Source organism: Fistularia commersonii, chromosome 34 (assembly GCF_037954325.1).
Source record: "Fistularia commersonii isolate RoL2024-O1a breed Wild chromosome 34, RoL_Fcom_v1.0, whole genome shotgun sequence".
Taxonomy (NCBI): domain Eukaryota; kingdom Metazoa; phylum Chordata; class Actinopteri; order Syngnathiformes; family Fistulariidae; genus Fistularia; species Fistularia commersonii.
In genome coordinates this window covers 4,232,156-4,253,568 of record NC_141317.1, presented here as the reverse complement: position 1 = coordinate 4,253,568, position 21,413 = coordinate 4,232,156, and the positions used below count along the sequence as shown (strand labels likewise).

The window sequence follows — 21,413 nt, the reverse complement described above, 5'->3', positions numbered from 1 at the left end:
ACACACACACACACACACACACACACACATACACACACATCTCACCTCTTTGCTGTTTTCATTGTCCGATTCGCTGCTGAAGTCCTCTGTGTTGAGGTTTTCAAAGTCAGACTCTCCGACAGCGATGGGTACGCAGACGGTAAGGTTCGGATTGTGGATGAAGGACATGTGGTCCTCATCAATCATGTACTTGCCAACACTGCTTCCAATGCCGCTAGTGGTACCATTGCCATTCTTTGCATAGTCCAAGTCGCGGTTAATGTCCACCCCGGTGTGATTTGCGATACAGTTCAGCTTCTTGTCATACATGTCGTCCAAAGGCTTCTGCTCATCTTCCATCGGCGGTTTCTTCATGAGACTGGCCACAAGGATTCGTACCTTTGCTTTTATCCACGCGATACCTTTCTTGATACGCATGACCGAAATCTGTAGGTTGTTGGGTTCCCCGTCGTCATCTGTTGCGGCCAAGTTGTCAGCGCTGAAAGAGCTCAGCAGCAAGGCAAGAAACAGGTTCAACACCTTTGGACGGAAAATGTAAGATGGATAAGTCGTTATAAAACGATAACTTTTCATTCTCCGACCAAAATTCTTTGATATAGGTTGAGCGAGGAGGCAAATTGCACTCACCACCAGGTTACCGATGACCATGACCATCATGAAGACAATGAGACACATGGCCTGGCCTGCCACCTCCATGCAGTCCCACATAGTCTCAATCCACTCGCCACACAACACCCGGAATACGATCAGGAAGGAATGGAAGAAGTCATTCATGTGCCAGCGTGGAAGCTCGCAGGTGGTCGAGATCTTACACACACAATCCTTGTAGCTCTTGCCGAACAGCTGCATGCCCACAACGGCAAAGATGAAGACGATGATGGCCAACACCAGAGTCAAATTTCCCAAGGCTCCCACCGAGTTGCCGATGATTTTAATCAGCATGTTGAGGGTCGGCCATGACTTGGCCAGCTTGAAAACTCTCAGCTGGAATGAGGTGGGCAAAAAGTAGCTTTATAAATTCCCAGAGATATGTTAGTCCGATTACAATACAGATCTGTTCTTGTGAGGACTACAGAATAAATATACGATTGTGCTGCGCGCTTGCACGTGCAGTTATCTTTCTATTTGCCGATGACAAACAAAATGTAGATTCTGCTTTCTATCTGTATTTCTAAATGCAAAATGACAATTTACCAATCGGAATGACCGCAGGACGGACAGGCCTTCAACATCAGCCAGCGCTAACTCCACTAAACTCAGAGTCACAATGAAACCGTCGAAGCAGTTCCACGCTTCTTGGAAGTAGTAATAGGGATCCATTGCCACAAGTTTAAAAAGCATTTCCCCGGCAAAGATCCCTGTGAACACCTAGCAAGTAGGAATAAACAAAACCTTAGAAAATATGAAAGTCGTTAATAATCTGTCTTTCGGGAAAAGCAAATATATGAATCATCATTGGATCATAGATGGTAAAGGCATAGTGAATAGTAACATAGTAACTGCACATATAAATACAAAAACACATAAGAACACATGAGCTAACCAATCCAACTGTGCAGGAGCATTAAAGCATTCATCGCAGGAACTTGCCTCTCATTGGATTTAAGTCCACAAAAGGTAAATGATTAGAAAAGTTAGAGAGAAAAGACATGACAGACATGGCAAACACAAACAATTAAACGCTGGATAACAGTTCATCACAAAACAGAATGAATTCATCAGTACATAGGTTATAAATGTTTCCATGTCTGCATTTTCTCTGGGACATTTCGACCAAACACCGATCGGGTATAAAGTATAGTATTCCAGCGATCCATTTTGTGAAAGAAGAAACACACCGGTGGTCCTGTTGCACCATACACCAGGTGCCCCTGCTCAGTTCAAAACAATTTACAAAAAGTCCTAATCGTGACAAGGGTAAGGTTGAGTAACCCATGTTCTGATTCGAGCCAACTTTAAGTGCCCCCCATTGACCGGACTCCATTAAATATTAACGCAGGTCATCCACCGGTCAGCCAACAAGTAGATAAACACGCTTGTCCCAGTGAAATAAACAGTCATGTAGCTCCTTCATACCATAGGGTTTGGGAGGGAAAACAGGGATGGATGAAGATAGGAACATGTGTACACATGGCAGTGAAAACAATAGAAAATCTTTTCTTTCATCGCCCGATTGGCGATGACACGGCTGCCGATTAAGGTCACAAAACACACGTTTATCCGCGGAGAAACTGTATCGCACGAAATCAAAGAAAGCAAAACCTGTGCCACTCACCAGATTTCCAACGGACAGCATGGACTCAAAGTCGGGGGTCATAGGGTAGTGCTCCATCGCCATGAAGAGAGTATTGAGGACAATGCATATAGTGATGGCTAAGTCCACAAAGGGATCCATGACAATCAAGTTCACAATCTCCTTTATCTTCAGCCATGTAGGGCTGCACTCCCAGATGAGGAATGTGTTAGAAAATTTATACCAGCATGGCGGACACTTGCGCTGGGACTCCTCGAGTTCTGAAGACATAGCGCGAATCAAACATCAACACCACACATACATGTGAACTTGAGGCACACTGCATGCCAAGGATTGTATGCAAATTGTATGAAATTGTATGTATCTGATTATGCTGGATATGCAAAGCAGCTAAGCAGGAAATTCATGTCAAACTAATCAACCAAATGAGAGCAGCCCTAGTTAAAGAATAATGAGAGAGCAGGTTAAATAGCTGGGTTAAAGTGGCAGTACCCTCCACTAGTGTGTTGGTAATGACGCTCATGACACTGTTGGCCCGCTCTTTCCGCCCAAAGGAGGTATTGAGCTGGTCCACAGACACCATCAGGGAGCCCGACAGCTTCTTCTTCACCTCAACCTCAGTTGTTGGCTGTTAGGAGGAGAGGAAGAATCAAGCACCCATGGAGAGGACATGAACACCATCCCAGAGTACCACCGGGGGCCGGCGGAGGGAAGTGCACAACAGCATTGGCAGGAAAAAGTAGTTGAAGTTCAGATTTTCGTTTGGGTGGGGTCAGGATTGTGTCTCATTGTTTTCTGTCTCAGTCCTGGTTTTGAGGAAGATGTGTGTATGCTGAAAATTCATGCAGGTCTCAGCCAAAGAGGGAGCAGACATCTTAGGCTACTTGACCTAATTGCGCGGGAAAGTAATTAGCTCTTCCCAATTTAAGAATAAACGTATCGTGATATTTTGTGCGAGGAGAGCTTCATTATCATGAATGTATTTGCACTTCTTTCATGCAAAAATAGAGGCTTTGCTGTCATTGCAATATAATCATCAGGTCACGTGGATGTTAAAAAATGTCTCCCGAATCTGGCCATTTTTGTCGTTATTTGCGAATTTTGGCGAAAATTATCTTCGTAGTTGGAAACCACACAATTTATATTGCAACCATTTAAAAAAAAAAGTAGCATTAATAGAGGATTATATAGACGCAAGTGGTTCAGATCAATCCAGTTGTCATGCATGAGCATGCTCCAAGTCAAAGAAGAGGAGAGGAAATTACAAACACCATAGCCATTTTTGTACTCATCATGCTTGCTTGCTCTACTTTAGGGTTTAGTTCTACCATGCTAACTACCATGAAACAAAACCAATTCAGTAATGTTGACCAGGGGGAGTTTGGAAAACAGAGAAAGGTCAAGACAGACAAGGACAGCAGCCCTCCATTTGATCTCAAATTATATTATCATGGCCTGATAGGATGGTGTGTGTTACTTGTGTATCTGCTTTGGAATAAATCCTGTATATTAGGAAAGCAGATAAAATTGTCTGAGGCTCTACAGTGCTGGTCCCCTCTGTCTCCTCCGCCTCCTAAAGTAGATCTGCCCACACAGGCACACAGAGGACCCGGAGGCCTGGAGGAGGAACATATCAACGCACTGGTGCATTTTATGCTGTGGGTAAAATTGTTAATTTTGCGTTTGATCACTACAGTGTGTCATACAGGAACTCTATGAGATCCAACAGATGTCTGGATGATTAAAATCTTAATGAGTTTTGATCTTTATGACAAAATGTGAAGTGTCAACATTGGTATAAGAAAATTATACCTATTTAATTGTCACTGGAATTATGTGCATATGGTGCATGTACTGTAAATAATTTGATAAAAGCATGTAAACACTGACATTACTCAAACAACTAAATTGCCTGGAAGTCATTGATAGAACCAGTTACCAAGCTATTGATACAGGGCTGGCTACGGTATATTTAACGAAAGGGGAAAAAAAAAAAAAAAATGTTCTCCATCCTTTGCCTACTGTCGGAGGGCAGCATACACTGCAAGGGCGGGGGGAGGGGGAGGCGCGAGCGGTTAGCCAAGAGATACATACGCACTTGCAAAGATGACAGAGGGGGTAGAGAGCCGGAAAGAGAGGAACGGACGAGAGGGGGCCATGCCTAGATAGGTCTACTCATTGACTTCCTTACACTGTCGTCAGTAGCTGCCTTATCTATTTTCACCTCAGGCAGAAGGCGTCCACCGGGCCCGGGGCCGATGAGAGACACCACGCCGTTGCAATCCACCGTGCTGTTCCTCTTCCCGTGGTAGCCGCTGTAGCTGCTCCGCCGGTACGGGCTGAAGAGGGAGCCCCGACGCTCCTCGCACTCCTCCACCGTGCTGTGCTCGTCGTCCGCAAACTCGTTCTCTGAGCCGACATCTTTGCTGCGGCCCTTGAAACTGAAGATGCTGCTCTTACTGTTGTGGCGGGACAGGAAAGGGGACCCGGGTATACTGAGGAGGGACTAGAAGTAGAAGAAGAATGAGGAAATGAGCGAGATTCACGGCCAATTTTTGAATCGCTGCACGATCGTTTATTACGCGGTTCGTCATCAGTTAGAAAGGTCAGAATGGGAAGAAACATCTGTGGGTTGTGCTGAGTTTAATGCAAGTTAATAATTCCTCCCTGAGGATGCATATTCTGCTGGAGCAACGGAGACATAATAAATAAGAGACGAACACATTATCGGGTCAGTGATATCTGACGCTATCACGGTAACAATCATTCGAACAGGACAGGGATACAGACAGCTGATTCAACGTGGTGAAACGCGGGACTCATGATGACATTTATCTGGGTTGCCGATCCGGCTGTTATTATTAGTGCAAAGTATGCTAGATCAGCTGAAATCACGTTTCGACAACAATGCTAAATCTAAAGTGAACAGCGATCGGAAAACACTGCAAAAACGCAACTTGATGCGAAATCAGCGGGCCTTCTTATGTTGTTTTTCAAATCCCGCCCCATTGAACACAATATAAGAGCCAGTGAAGCCCAAGTGAGGCCTCTTAAACATTTATGTAACCACGTTGAATAATTCAGAGCCTGGACATGTGCTTCTATATCTTGGGCCTCTATATACTTTTCTGTGTGTGTGATTGTGCAGCACCACACAAGTAAAAATATTCCTCTTCTGACAATTAAAAAAACATGTTTTCTATGCTGGCATTACTCACCGAGATATTTATTTAATACCTAAGAATTCCAATTGCATTATTTGCTTCATACAGTCTTGGTTAAAAGTCCACCTACTGTCTTTAGACAAAACATTAAGATCACGCCACTTTCACCCACACTCTGGGCTTTTCTGATCATAAGCAGCAAAACTTCAGATTGAAAATTCAGATAAAAATCAACAGAACGTCATCATTGGTAAGCATTTGAATATCCAGAAAGTAACTTCCGGTTGTGGTTGGAAAGGCAGTTTGAAATACCGCCGACACGCACAATGCTGCAGCCTCGGAATGGAAACCGCTAAGAGGAATTCATTCGTCGATTGAGTCACAACATTTTTTGGCCGCTATACTCTAACGAAATAAAGAGCCAGATTCTCCATCGCCTCACCTGGTTCATGATGGAAGACTTTCGACCGAGGCGGTTATCAGGGAAGCGGAAGCGGCTTCTCTTGCTGCCGTCATCAGACTCTGACTTGACAAACTTCTCGCTGTCACCTTTCTCTTTCTCCTGTTCTTTCTGTCGCCATTTCTTCTTGCGGTTGCGCCGCTCTTTGGCACTCTTAGAGCTAAGCTTGGACATCTCGGAGGAACTGCATGACAAGCGCCCACCTCCATCATCTTCCACCGCATCCTCTGACACTGTGCCCGCAGAAGTTGCCATGGCAGCAGTCTGGCGAGATAAAAACGCGAATTAAGTGGGAACAATGATACGGATATGACTAAGGAACAAATTCTGCGTCCGGCCTTCCAAGGACCGACCTGCGCGTCCTCCTGCTGTTTCTTGAGCTGCTCAAGCATGGCCTTAAACTCCTCCTCTTTCTGCTGGGCTTCTTCCATGGTGGCCTGGTTCTGCTCCTCATACGCCATGGCCACCACAGCCAAGATCAGATTGACCAGGTAGAAGGAACCCACAAAGATCACCAGCACGAAAAAGATCATGTAGGTCTTTCCTGCCGCCCTTAGGGTCTGTTAGACAGCGGAGCGGCGGAGATAAAGAGGAGGGGAAGGAAGAGAGAAACACACTTTACTCATGACTTCAAACCGTATACTGAATTTACAGAGTACGTGGTGAAAAGAGGGTGGCTGGTCGAGTATTTCCGGATGTAAAATAAATAATCTCGATTACTCCTGACACACTGTATCTTCTCAATCCGCACAGGCGTTTTCTACCCAAGTGGGCGTGGAATGAAACAGAGGGGGGCGGGAAGTGGGAAAAACTGGTTCGCAAGGCCTTGACAGCTCACACAGCAACACCTTAGGAAACCTTATCATTTACGCTGAATGACGTTACGCTCAATCCCCGTGCGACTGAGAATCGAGTCGACAGTTGGTGCTCGAAGGCGTAAACAGCATATTCTTGACAGCAGACGTTAAAAGCCGGAGGGAATCAGAAGAATTATCTGTTAGTGCCACCTTAGTTAAGAGAAAAAGAAAAAAAGCTCTCACATCGGGATTAATAAAGAAATGTTAACTTCCAGCACTAACACGGCTACATATCAATTATCTATCATCTCTCCACAGGTCTCATCTCTTTTATGGGTCACACTATAATCCTGAGCTGTTAATATTTCATATCCCCTTCATTCCACGCAACCATGTGGAGGCAGAAAGGTCTCCACCATTTCAGGGGAGTATTGTGCAGGCCGATGGAGGGTGGTGGAGGCAGCGACCCGCCCACAGGGGACAGACAGGGAGGTGTACTGAAGCTTGGGGAACTTAGATCAACAGTTTGTCTTGGGGTATGATTGCATTTTATAATCGTATAATTATATTCTATAAATATATCATATAATCTAACGGATCGTGGCTCATTTCGCTATAGTGTGATGCTATAGCGGTGGTTGGACAATTATTTTCGCTGGCGGGCCACATTTCTTATTTTCTTTTTATGCGCGGGCCGACTCGGTATCGGAAAATCGAACACAATTATAATCGCAATTTAAATATTTACATTTTTCGGCATTTTATTTCAACTTTAAAATCATTCATGGTCATATAAATGTACCGACATTATTTTTATGTAATCATCCACACAACATTAAACCAAAGGAAAAAATGAGGAGTTTCTAAATTCAATATTGATTGAAAATACTTATCTAAATATTCAAAGAAAACAGTTTGGCGGGCCGGATAAAAAAGGAAGCGGGTCATAAAATGTCCAGGTCTTTCTACTGAGCGCACAACTCTTCAGACAGGCTGTAGACACTGATGGGTAACTTCCAACCAAATAAAATTGGACATGGGTTTTAGATAATCTCTATCTAGTTTCAGGTATAAATTGTTAATTGTAGCCCCCCAATTTCTGACAAGCTAACAGGTGGATAAACATGTAAAAAAAATGGCACCGTCACACAGTAAAGACACACGATTCAATATTTGACATGCTTAATTTGCAAAATAGCTACCTATCGTTAATTTTTCATCGGTCTCTCCGAGCATCGCATTGTCTTTTGTGCTGTCAAACAGACGTGCCATGTGGAAACCCGGTGGAACGAAACGATATGTTTGAAACGTCCGCTTTACCAGCATGTAGAGGTTTTCCCAGAAGTCCTGTGTCATGAGTCGGAAGAGAGCCAAGAAGGCCCAGCCGAAGCTGTCAAAACTGGTGTAGCCGTAGTTTGGATTCCTCCCAGCTTTCATGCATGTGTAGCCCTCCGGGCAGCGGCTAAGGGGTGGAAAAGAGCGCGAACGGGGGGGAGAGAGGCCCGAGAATGACTCAGCGATAGTTTATACTTGTAATCTAATCCGATCATACCGAGAACAGACAAAGCAGGTAGTGGTTCGGATCAGTGACAGCGAAGGTACGGCGGTAAAGGCAACTCACCCAGAGTCGGAGCTGTTCCCACAGAGAAGAGCATCTACCTGACCAGGCAGGAAGTAGAAATTAGCTGAGGAAAAAGAAAAACAGCCACCATTAATCACTTCTCTTGTATTCAGCGACAACAGCAGCTTCTCAGCGCGCAACTTCCGTTCGCTCATGCATGTTCACACTAGCCTGATTCGTTTTTACATCAGTTCCTCGCCCCGCTCCGTTGCCAAAGCGACATATTGTTTCGGGCTGACTCATACCCCTGGCAAAGCTTCGCCTCTACTTACTGTCGTTCATGATGTACTCATCCCAGTCGAAGCTTTTGGTCAGGTTGGTGTTGATTGGCCAGATTACACACTTGTGGCGCAGATTGCCCATGAAGAGCTGGAGACCAATAAGTGCAAAGACACTCAAGCAGAAGACTGTTAGGATCATCACATCCGACAGCTTCTTCACAGACTGGATCAGGGCTCCCACAATAGTCTTCAGGCCTGAAAAGGTAGCCCCACGCACAAACACACACACACGCACACATATGCACGCACACATACACACACACACACACACACACACACATACACACACAGGCGGGCGCACACACACACACACATACACAAATCATACTGGTGATGCATGAGCTGCTAGTGCCCCAGCACATATACAACTGGAGAGTGTACTTCTACTAGAAACGATATTCTGTGGCCAGTAATAATTATAAACTAATTCCTCTCCAGGGTTCTATTTCTATGCTGTGAGAAAACACCCAGTTCTAACTAAGCATATATGAAATAGATGGGTGTACAAAAGGGTGCATAATTACAGGAGAGATTCATTTGCAACTAAATTGAGGGGGGTATTTATAGAAGCCAAAATGTCACAGTTTAAAAATAAAAAGGATAATTTTCAGGTAGTAATACATTTTGGACAAAATTGACAGATTTCATACAAAACATCTCTAGAAACAAAACAAACAAATATTTAAGAGCCTTCCCACCCTATTTGTATTTCTCATGAATTTTGCAATGGATCCAAATCCTTCTACCGTTTTTTTTTTTTTTTTGTAGAAGAAAGGATTTGCATTTTATCGCCAGCGATGGGAAACAGAGGGGGAAGGCTGAAGAAAAGTGAGAAGAAATCTATAATAAAGAGCACAGCAGCACAACAAGGGGCCATGAGAGGGACAGAGGCACAGGCAGGGGGGCTGGAAACCACATGCAGGTCATTTAAACTCCAAGGCTGAACAGGAGCGATTTCAATGCCAGTGTCAGTGTGGGCACTTTCTTGAACTGTCTTGAACAAGGTGTCATAAGGAAAGCGCTGACTCCCCAAACTACGACCCTGCGGTCTATTTCATTCACGGTTTCACTAAAGACAAAAGCGTTTTACCTTTGGGTCGTGCATCCTCTGGTCAGCTTTCACATGGGCCCCTGAGGGATTCAAGGTTGACCCGCAACCCTTCTCTTTGTCGGCCCCCTGCATGCGCGGTGAGATTTACAGGCCGCACGAATACTCCAAGAAACACTAAATATTAGGGCTTCGGATTAATCTCGGAAAAAGCTCTGCTGGGTTTTTCCAGAGACGGTTTTAGAAAAAACACTAAACTCAACTTCGGGCGATTCAAATGGTTCTAGAGGAATCCTCGCGTCGCATTTAAGTCTCTTGGGGGCGGTAAATTAAAAACTTGGAGGCGTGTCTGTCCAATGATAATAAGGCTTCAGGTGAGTTGAGTGGAAAAAAATTAGCCTAGCTTTGCTACGAGCCAAGCTAACGGGCTACGTGCTAATATATTGTACGGCTTCACGGCTTCATACCAGCCTCACCAAACTCTATCCGAAAACTCCTTTTGTGAAGGCAGCTCAGAAGGCACTTCAATTTTTTTGCTTGCTGAGATTATATTCAGATTTGCAAATGCTCCTTTATGTATAAAAAGGTATCGACAGCAAGTACAACATCTGGTCAGCAACCTCTGTCTGTATAGAGACAGGTGAGTCTTTCAGAAGGGTCAATAGGTCAATCAACCATCCCATCTGTGTCCCCAACCTCTACAATGTGAGCTTCTTCTTCTTCAGGGTGATATATATATATACTTATATATCATTCAAGTAAGTTGTAAGAAGAAAACAAAATCAAGAATCAAACTAAAAAATAAAAAAAAAAAAAAAAAAAAAAAAACAAAGGAGGGCAAATCAAACTTTCAATGCCATTTGTCAGCCAAGCTCTTGGTAGGTTAATATTGTAAAAGCAAGTGACTGAAAAGCATCATGCAGCATAAGAGATATGTTCACAAACTAGGCTTGGCAGTCTTCATACATAAATAATATGTATTCTGTGGGATCTCTCTAAGAGCTAGGTCAATTCTTATAGGAAACATCAACATGTACAAGGTTGATTTTTTATGGTTTTTGATCCCAAATACACGGAATTGTCTTTTTTTTCCCAATTTTAAATAGCAGGGGACAATGTGCAACATAGCATGGATCTTTTAATTTCACTTACACATTGATTTTAAAAATTCAAATTTCCCCAATGGCGATCCATTAAGTATTACCTTAAGTGATGTCCTGAACTGTAAGAATTGCTTGCAAATTTGAAAATCTGCAATCTATTCATATCTGATAAATACCATTTAAAGTCGCCTCATTTTTTTTTTTTTTTTTTTTTTTTTGTCCTACGGATGAACATGTGTAAATTACGTTGCGTTTGCTACAGAAAAGGGCATCTGCTAGTTCTGAAAAACCCTAGTGAAAGGAGTGGGTTTAAAGCTATTTGTGAAGAGAGACACAGCTGCCTTGGAAACGAGTCTCATAATGAGAGCGCTAGTTGGGCAGAAGAGAGTGCAGACACTTTGGAGGGCCCTAGAGGAGACTGCAAAGCCTATCAAAAATGTATTAGTACCATTTTTGATAATTTTTGAGGAAAAATAAATCAAAAAATGTCTGTCTCCAATTATTTCGTTTGTCGCTTAAATCATAATCGTAATCATAATAATAGTGAGTAGAAAAGAAAGGGTGAGAGGATCAGCCTTAGTGTTTAAACTGAGTCTCACCTGGAATGACAGAGATAGTTTTCAATGCTCGGAGAACTCTGAATGTTCTCAGCGCAGATACATTGCCCAGGTCCACAAACTCTGTTATATATCTGAAATAGGGGAAGGATCACACACAAAACAAACACAATGACAAAAACCACACACGCCAAGAGCACAACACCACCGAACCAGGAGGAAACGACGCCACTCACAGAGCCTGTCCACTGAGGAAAAGGGTGGAAGGTAAAAAGGAAAGAAAGACACACACACCTAACACCGACCCCGCCCCACCATTCCCCACCCCATCCTGTCTTACCTGGAATTACAGAAATAGTTTTCAATGCCCTCAACACCCTGAACGTGCGCAGAGCTGAGACATTGCCTAGGTTTACAAACTCTGTTATATACCTGCAGGATCAAACCACAGTTACAACAGCTGGTTATTTACACACAGATATGAGGTGAAATAGGTCAGTTCACACACAGAGGGACCATGTGCTCGATTAATAATCTGCGATCTGATCGGTGATTCGGAATGAGAGGGGGGTCAGATTCGGGATGTCAAATGAGCGGCAGATAGCCGACGGACTGGATGTCGTGGACTCAGAAAGAAGGTGAACACAACTCAGAAGGGGAGGAGAAATGGTTCGGAAGTGCGGGTGCTTTCGGGGAGGCCGACGAGTGTCAGATGGAAACCTACAAGTCCCCAAGAGAAACGCAAGAGAAGGCTGAGATCAATGGAGGAAACACAATGCACGGGTTATCCCACAGAAAGAGAGGAAGATGAACGGTCGTCCGCAGCACCGAAACCCACCCCCTCGGCCCCTTCGCCTTCGCCAACGCTCATCACAAAGAGACGGCGATTTTTTTCTGCACATCGAATTTCAGCGTCGGCCGTCGATTAGATTGATGAGAGAAAAATACTTACGCCATTGAAATGACCATGAAATCCAGCCAGTTCCATGGATCTCTTAGGAATGTAAACCCGTCTATACAGAATCCTCGTGCCGTGATTTTTACAAGAGACTCAAATGTATAAATTCCTGTGAACGTGTACCTGAAAAACAAGTGTTGACAGGATCAGTGTTTACGCTCGTCTTCGGGAAACGCTACAAAATGAAAATGCTGTATATTAGCACGTACTCATCGATAAAGCTGATTTAATCACATTGAAAACAAGAATCTGAAGTGATATACAGTTGAAATACAATGTTTGACTTTACATTTGTTTTGAGCGAGGAGTTAATTCAACCATTAATCTTTCGCACGCATTCACACTGATGGGTAAAAATACTGAATGAGTACTTACTCTACTTGTTTTGACCACTCGGGAGGATCACTAAAGGTCATGAATATACAGTTGGTCAAAATAGTACACATAATGATCATGCTGAAAAGAGTGGGGAGCAGGTTAAGGAAAAAAATCCAAACTGTGGAGTCGATCATAAACATTGTGAAATATCTCTAAACACAAAACATATAGCTGCATCTATCTATCTATCTATCTATCTATCTATCTATCTATCTATCTATCTATCTATCTATCTATCTATCTATCTATCTATCTATCCATCTATCCATCTATCCATCTATCTATCCATCTATCTATCTAGATATATATAAATATGGTATGTCCTGTGCTACACTCATAGTCAAATCACAGATATTTACATGAAATAAAATCACAACATCATATACTGAGGTCAGTTGAAATTTAAAGTCATTATCGGTGTATCTAGAAAAAAAAAAATCAATGACAATCAAATGACAAGCTGACTTTAGAAACTGTGACGCAAAAAAGTCATCTTGAATTGATTAGCTGGATTGTAAAGGAGTCTAAAGGACACAACAGAAGCGGACGCTACCTTCGATTGGATTTTGACATAATGACCCAAATTCTTATTTGTCACTATATTGGACATTTCTATGAACTATTCATGCCAATTTTATTTTTTATAGAATGTTGCTAATTCAGTGTTGCTCCTCCAATCTAGAATAGGTTAAGGAGTGGGACGTGTCTATGTATGTGCATTTCTCATCTCCCCGTGGAGAGGTGTGGAATATTTTCACGTTGTCAAGCAACAATGTGATCTAAACAAGCATCTCTCTGTAAACACGATGCCGTGTCGCTGCCTGTGTATCATTTACAACGCAATAACGTAGAGGGTTTATACTGATAATTCGATATCCGCCGGCTGGGGCTTGTATATGTTGTAACTGTAGGTAAAGGAGAGCCGCTATATCGGTCAGGAATGGCGTCCAGTGTCATTTCCAATGTTCGGTCGATCAAATGGCAAATTTGACCTATTTCAAAGAGATCCAATCAGATGTGGCTGAATTTAAATATTCCACCTCTCAATCTGTGGGATACATGCACGGCGTTGAAAAATACATTTAAAAATAACGGGCTTGGTGAAGAACCACTAGCTGGGGTTACTGGTAAGCATGACTCATCACTTGTGCTAGTCCTTTCTCACAATAAGAGAACAGCCTCTTGTATAAGCTTTTGTGACGGGCATCTAGAAGATATAACCGTCCTACTTTTATCCCAAACATTATTTCTTAGTTGTCAACCACTTTTAGACTGCGCCGCAATAAGAGCATCTCTTTTACAAGAAACAGTCAAGTAAAACATCAGCATAAGAACAAGTTGAGGGACAGGACATATCATCATGAATAACATATGAACACAGGAAAGTCTTTGTCTTTGCAGTTAAAACGCCATTTCAAAGGATATGAATGTATCAAAATTTTAATAGCTATTCGCCTAACCGGATTAAAAGGACTTATGAAGTACAAGGCAGGTGTGGCACTAAAACGGAAGATTGTCTTCCCTTTATTTAGCACTATAAATGTCTGTGGAGAGAAGAGAAAAAAAGAGAGTCTCAGTGTTAATCCATCATCTCAGAAAAATCGAACACACGTGAGAGAATGAAAAAACACCAACAACAATCACAGTAAGAAGCATTCAAGAAAGAAACTTAAGTTAGTCTATAAACTGTATGCACATCGAGGGCTTCCGGCCAAGGGGACGCAATTGCCATTTTATGAGTTTAACCTTTTTTTGGAATTGACCAAATCCCCAGATTAACCATCCACCCTTTTCAGTTTTCTTTCAATGAAAACCCAAGGATTGTCTTTTCAGGACGCTGTGTTTCTTTTGATGCTTCACGCCCTCGATGCGTAATCGATCACAGGGTGTTTCTGGAGCTGATATGTTGTCCCAGTCACTGAATAATACCATATTTCCTTTGCCACTGAAAATACCCCCGAACGTTGGCGCGCGTGCGTGTGAGAGAAACAGCGAGAACTGCCAACGCTTCTGTGTTTCCCATCTTTGGAGGTTTTGAGGGAAGGAACCAAGCAAAACTGAAAGGAGCCGGAAAGCCTCTTTCTGTGGATAACCTCATAATTGTTTAAATAAAACATGGCGATTTGCATGAAACTTTAATGAGACTCTGTGCATTTGCACAAGTGATATGGGCCCCCGTGCTTTTAACAAGGCAACCCTCACTACATTTAGCTCTGCAGAGCCGTCAAATCCATGCTGAAGGCTAGAGACAGTGAAAGCGGGTGGTGTGCAGGGAGGGGTGCAATAACGGGCCTTGTGGTGATGTCACATGACAGCATATAATCAGTGCACTTCCCGCAGAAATTAGGTGAGTGCGTAAAATGCTGATGTTGAGAAGAAATGTCAACATCGAGTACAGGACGCTGAAAATGCAACAAAGAGGTGTTTGCTGGAAGGGCGTGTGCCGGTTCGGACCCGCGAACCCTCCATATTGAAACCTGCGAGCGAATCTAATCCAGATTCGGTTTGAATAAACGTCGCATTTTTAGCCAGCGTTATAGTCAGCAGTAGCAACACATTTAGACAACAATCTCAGCGGCTGCTGACGTGACATTTCGTATTAAATGCACCCATTATGTGCATTTTTTTTTTCTTCGCGCGTCTTCACAACCAACGCCCGGATGATACATACATTCAAGGAGACACACTCATCTATCAGCACACGTGCATCGGCCAGTTTGTCATCCACACATACGACCGCTACGTATGTACGTTTTTCTTTCCCCCCCTCTAATGCATGACTAAACTGCTGCAAACCTACTGAAAATTTCATAAGCCTGAGTTGAGCAGAGAGGAGAGCAGGCGAGAGGGAAAAAGCAGAAAGAGATGGAGGGCGAGCGAAACAGGCGGGCGGGCGGGCAGCAACTGTAGCGGCAGCAGGCTAAGAAGAAGCAGGGTGATGGAAGCCAGAGCGAGAGGAGCTGGGCAGAAGACGGAGAGGAGGAGGAGGAGGAGGAGGAGGAGGAGGGGGATGGGCAGCAGATGAGGAACAAGCAAGAGGGAGACAGAGAGAGAGAGAGAGAGAGAGAGGAGATAAAGCAGCTTCAACACAGAAGCTCCAGCCATCCAGCTGCAGTTTTGAGGGCAACAACAGCGTTGATAGGGCCTGCTGCTTCCCACCGCTGTGGTTAACGGTGAACGGCAGTGCGTTTCAGAACGCCTTTAACCCAAAAGGACTCCCGTTCGGGTGCACAAAGAATAAGATGATATATAGAGAGAGAGTAAACGGATGATCTGGCGTCAGATGAAGAATGCAAATATGAGCCAACATCAGCAAACCATCTGTCATGATATTTAGACCTTTCCAGTGCAACTGCGATGCACTCTGTATTCCGTTGGATCTGAAGGTTCTTTTATCATTTCAAAGTTACGTTGCAAGAGAGCACTCCTCATTTGACTACAACAATTTCAGGTCATCCATTTTATACCTGTCCCCAGCACTACTGCGCTCTCCCGCCGTTTAGCGCCGAAAACGATTTGTTTCCTCCCCCCCCCCCCCCGAGCCCGAACCGAACTGGCTCGGCTTCGCCGGCCAGCCTGGGCGGGGAGGGACGGCCGCTGCGTCATCACCCAGCCAGTGTTTCTGGCCCTCTTCCTCAGCTATGACATGATTTGAAAAAAAAATCCACCCCCCGTAGTGTGATGATAAACTGCTTTCATTTACGCGCACACATATCAACCCATCCCCTGCCAGAAATGCACGGAGAGCCGTCCCGCCGCCCCTCGGTGACAAAGACATACAGAGCAACGCTCTTCCATCAAGGTCACCACCTGATCTGACGTCACGGCTGCTCCGGCTGCCGGAGCTCCGGCGGCACCGGCTCCCTTTGGCATCGAGAGCAGACTAGACCGAGGGCCGTAACTAGATTTTGCTGGAAGCCAGACGCCAGCGGAGACAGACGCGTGTCAAGAAAGCGAACGCGAGAGGCATAAAGAAGCGTGTGCGGCTTACATGCATCTGTGAGAGTGTCACTCGGTGCATTTAACGGCGGTCGGAAATAACACCGGACATGTTTGCCTTTTGTCATCCGAATCGTGTCTCCTTCTTTAGCGCTTGGACTCGTGTGTTATATAACAGCCAGTGCGCACTGTTTTAAAGACAAGGAGGTACGAGACAGAGACAGGCGGAGAAGGGAGGCAGAGAGGGATTCGGAGCACTCACACACTCACACTCACACACACACACACACACACACACACGGGTAAACCGACAGAAAACCGAAGGTGTTTTCCAGGTACGGCTCGCGATAATTTAAAGGCGCGCTTTGGAGGGTTTTCGGATCGAGTTACACAACGGCGCCATCAATAGCGGACAAGTATTGAAAAGACCGTGTGATTGGCAGAGACCATTTTGAACCGAAAAAGAAAAGAAAAAGAAGCAAGCCCATTCTGTTATATAATTCTTTGTTTAAAAATAGACAAAACAAAGAACGTTACCATGGTGCCAGAGTTAAGCCACGCCGCTCCTGCCTGTTGATAAAAACACCGACACGAAACTGGCTTTTTACTACACTTTTACCTCTCCATTAAAGCTCGGGGGAAGGGAAGCCATTTTATGATCAAATATTCTCGTCAGGATAAACCCTTCATTCACGGCACAGACGGTGTATTCCGAAAAAAGCAAAAAATGTTGGCGCTTTTTACCCCGCGTGCTACCAGCTTGCATTATCTCTCCAGTTCCAGTGAGACTGGATCAGGTTAAAGTATTTGCATTTCTGAACTTTGGTCATGACTGACTGACTACCGCTGGGGAAAAAAAATTAAACTCTGAACAATTAGGGAAGTCCATCATGTGGAACGAAGGCCTTTCGACAGTTCTGGTCCTTTTTCCCGACGCTCTCTAAGGAGGTCTGAGTTACAGCAAAGACCCGCTGGTCACAAACCCCGAAGGTCTAAAAGAAGGGACGCGTAATCCCGTTTTCTCGAAATGACTCAAACTGTCACGCGAGGCTACCTGGAAGACGACCGTGTCGAACATCACGTCGATCTAACACCCGGACGCCCGCCTCCTGGCGCCGGGAGGCACGGGAAAATAACCGCAGCTGCCTTTTCCTGTCATTTTTTTATTCACCGAGATGAAAGTTTGTTTGTGAGTGAACGGTTTCTTACAATCAAGGCAGAGCGGAACAACAATATCTTGAATTAACGTGCCGCCAGTGCCAGAGCGGCGTCCTTTAAGAGCCGAGGTAAATGAATTCAAATTCAAAATCATATACAGGGCTGGGTATAAAAAGCCGCCGTTTCAAATACTTCGCACCTGCTTTGTTTTTTAATTCATATTTTGATTTATCCGTTCATTGAGTCGACTGATTAAAAAGACAAACGAAAAGGGTTTTGAATGGGAGGAGAATGCGGGGGTTTAAGGCCCGGAGAAGCGGTTCTTCACTTTTGATACCCAACCCTTGACAGAAACAACCTCGTTTTTAAGCGTAAACGCGAGAGGAGTATGTGTGTGAGAGTGTGTGTTTTAGGAATTTGCCTACTCACTTTCTGAGAGTTCAGGTAGTATGGGTCCAGGTCCTCCAGTGGTACCGCCACCATTCCTTTAGGGATGTCCCCATAGATGTAGGGCAGGCTCTTCCCAGCCTCCAAATCGCTGTTGGGCTTGGGTTTGTTCTCGTCATCGTCGTCACGGTAGCTGCTGTCCTGCTTGGGCGGCTTCTTGTTCTTCTCCTCGTTGATGCGCTGCTCAAGGGCCCCCAAAGATTCCACAGTAAACTTCTTGAAGCTATCAGGTCCTGGCGGTGCAAGAAGGGGTGCAGCCATGTTTTCATCCTGCAACTAATTGGTCTTTAGGTTTGTACCATCCACTGTAGCAGCTCTGCGGGGAAGGAAGAGAACGAGAGGAAGGACTCGCTTAAAATTCACGATAAAAAGTAAACACGATTTGCGAAATGAAATATGGAAAGGTTAAATATCCCCACATGACATGATGGTGTAAAATTCACATTTAGCCACCTGTTAGCTGCGTGGCTGAAAAGCCTTCAACAAAGAGCCAAAATCGGTCGATGCTTAACGAAGACGGCGAGACTCTAGAACCGAATCCTGGCGGTTGTGTTGAGACAACAGACCTGCCTCCTGTTATTTTTCACAAAGCTGCTGTGAACCCAAACATCAGCCGGTGAGAGGCGGGAACATTTAAAGGTCAGCTGTTTGGCGTCCGACATCTGCAACCCGCGTGTAAAATCTTGTCTCGTGCAGCTTTCACACGCCGTGTGCTCATCCGGGTCGAAGTAAAACGTCCCCGTGTCCACGCGAGACGTTTGTAGGCGTCTTTGTTCATTGTCTCCTTTTGCGCACAATGACAGCATCTTGTTCACTAAAATCGCTCCAGAAAATAAAAGCACTTGTGAAGACAGAGGATTAATAGCACTAAAATGGTCTTATGTGGACGTAATTCTTCCAAGATAACATAAGGATGGTACTGCTATTTATTTGTACATCCATGCTTCATCGTAGCGCTTGACATTTTATACACTACATGGAAGAGGAAGGATCTAATCTACATATCGGGGGGAAAAAATAGGGAAGCCCGACAGGGTTTTACCCCCTTGGATTTGTATTTCCAGTATATTTAAGATGAACCCCGGTGCGATGTTTAGGGGGGAATTGTCGGTGGAGGAGCGAGGCATTTCGGGGTCAATAACCAAGCATGTGATAAAGGACAGAGGGGACACGAGGGGCCACACCTGAGGGGCTTCACTGTTTGAATCTCAAGCCCTGTCATTTCCCAGCTCACACTCAGTTCTGCCACTTAAAAGGTGCTGATAATAATAATAATAATAATAATAATAATAACAGCATGCGTTTGCGTCAAGAAGTCTGTTTTAAAATGGACCCTGGAACCTCTGTCACTGAGCCTTCTGCTGCTTTGCTGGCGCTGTCCGCTTCAGCACCACACACACACACACACACACACACACACACACACACACACACACACACACACACACACACACACACACACACACACACACACACACACACACACAGAATAAACGCGTCGAACATGAGCCAGGCCTTCTTGCAGAGCTCGACGTCTGTCGAGGCCCCGCAGTTTCTCCATCCCTTCCCCAATGTGAGGGGGATGAGGGGCCCCTCTCGCCCCGCCGCGCTGTGTCTCGGCCCACGGGGCCTGCAGCTTGCGCCTTCACCCACCCACCCACGCGATCGTTTTTCACGGCGGCATTTGCGCCATCAATCCCATCCCCACCTCCACCTCCACCCAGCTGCCCTCCCATCCCGAGGAGACGCAGTCTTGTTTACTAAAGCCGATCATTCATAAGGACGGTGCGGGTGGAGGGTGGCGGGTCGTGGGTGTGGGTGTGGGTGTGGGGGCGCGGGGGGGTCCGACGGACGGCGACATCATCGGCGGGCATTTCTCTCTCATGTTGAACGTCCAAGTTCTGCTCCTCGACCGAGAAGGTGGAGGTTGCACTGCGCAGGTGGGGCGGGGGGGGGTCGGGGTGGCTGTGGGTGGGTGGGGGGAGCGGCCCGCGTCCACGGCGGCACTGCTGCAGTGGGTGGTTTGTATGTGGAAAATGTCACGCTGTGTGCAACCGCGTTTTTTTTTTTCTGTGAATCACGACAGCTCAACATCGCCCCCCCCCCCCCATTCCCCTAAAAAAGAAATAAATATAAACCATCCTTTTTCTCTGCCTATCCTTTGCGCCTTTTCTTTGCGCGTCGCCGCGGAGGATGCGCACCACACCCGTGGAGCCATGTCGACGGCCGAATCGATCCAGGCTCCTCTTCGCACGCACAACACCGAGCAACAACAACAAAAACAAAACAAACCACCAAAAAAAAAAAAAAAAAAAAAAAAAAACAGACCATAAATGCAAACCGCGACGGGGAAATAAAGGCGGGTTGACGTGCGCGGAGCGGCGGCGCCCGGATCAGATGGAGATGCGCTTTAGGGCGATCGATGGATGAAGGGAAATCGGGATACTCACATAGCATCCGCATCTTTCTCGAAGCCTGCTAGTCTGTCCTGTAAAAATCCGGCGGGGGGGGGTGGTGGAGGGTTAGGGGATCCAAAATGGTCTTTTGGAGGAAGAAGAAGAGGAGGAGGAGGAGGAGGAGGTGGATGAGGAGGAGGAGGAGGAGGAAGAAGAAGATGAGGAGGAGGGGGAAGCCTTTACATTCTCGCCTGCTTGGGATCGGAGGCGATCCTTCCCCCCCTTCCACCGAGCCTAGACTGCAGGATCGTCGCCCCCCCCCACCCTCACCCGCACCTCCAGCACCACCTCCACCACAACAACCACCTCTCTCTCTCTCTCTCTCTTCTCCGGGTGTCTAAACCACCGCCCGGGATGCTGGACGTGAACGCATCACCTAATAAACATGATCGAGTGATTGATAAATATATGTATTTCCTCTCGCAGTCCGGTTCCAAGCGATGGACGAATGCAGACGCACCACCTGCACCTCCCTCTCTCTCCCTCTCTTTCTCTCTCTCTCTCTCTCCTCCAAAAAAAAATGCAGGGCAGTGTGCAGCTCTGCGACATTTACAGACAGACAGAAAATAATCCAACTCCACCTCCAGACATTTTCATCCCCTCCTTTCTTTTTTCTCTCCCCCCTACAAGGACCGAATTGAATGATACTCACTTTGAGGCGTGCGTTACAGAGAAGCCGGGTCGCCGCTGCAGGACTGCAGATGTGGAACGGGCTGAGGAGAAACTGCGGTTGTCGCCATATTGTTGCTACTCTCTCTCTCTCTCTTTCTCTCTTTCTCTCTTTCTCTCTCT

General features: G+C 45.4%; 1 protein-coding gene across 7 annotated transcripts in view; it reads right to left on the bottom strand.

The window, feature by feature from the left end:
* Nucleotides 1-21,413, bottom strand: part of scn8aa (sodium channel, voltage gated, type VIII, alpha subunit a) — a 39,505-nt gene extending 18,092 nt beyond the window's left edge. For 2 of the 7 annotated variants that reach the window (XM_086141168.1, XM_086141173.1), the window contains exons 1-17: nucleotides 21,274-21,413; nucleotides 18,148-18,481; nucleotides 14,048-14,165; nucleotides 12,619-12,709; nucleotides 12,238-12,366; nucleotides 11,328-11,419; nucleotides 8,569-8,772; nucleotides 8,297-8,360; nucleotides 7,996-8,137; nucleotides 6,232-6,438; nucleotides 5,861-6,142; nucleotides 4,446-4,760; nucleotides 2,747-2,882; nucleotides 2,276-2,514; nucleotides 1,195-1,368; nucleotides 628-984; nucleotides 46-519 (exon numbers count right to left, since the gene is read on the bottom strand). In XM_086141168.1, the coding sequence (XP_085997294.1) occupies nucleotides 46-519; nucleotides 628-984; nucleotides 1,195-1,368; nucleotides 2,276-2,514; nucleotides 2,747-2,882; nucleotides 4,446-4,760; nucleotides 5,861-6,142; nucleotides 6,232-6,438; nucleotides 7,996-8,137; nucleotides 8,297-8,360; nucleotides 8,569-8,772; nucleotides 11,328-11,419; nucleotides 12,238-12,366; nucleotides 12,619-12,709; nucleotides 14,048-14,165; nucleotides 18,148-18,426 (3,303 nt within the window). In that variant the 5' untranslated portion in view covers nucleotides 18,427-18,481; nucleotides 21,274-21,413. Of the gene's footprint in view, nucleotides 1-45; nucleotides 520-627; nucleotides 985-1,194; nucleotides 1,369-2,275; nucleotides 2,515-2,746; nucleotides 2,883-4,445; nucleotides 4,761-5,860; nucleotides 6,143-6,231; nucleotides 6,439-7,995; nucleotides 8,138-8,296; nucleotides 8,361-8,568; nucleotides 8,773-11,327; nucleotides 11,420-11,625; nucleotides 11,718-12,237; nucleotides 12,367-12,618; nucleotides 12,710-14,047; nucleotides 14,166-15,421; nucleotides 15,474-18,147; nucleotides 18,482-20,615; nucleotides 20,675-21,273 lie in introns of those variants that run through there. The other 5 variants (XM_086141170.1, XM_086141171.1, XM_086141172.1 and 2 more) reach the window with 5 other exon arrangements.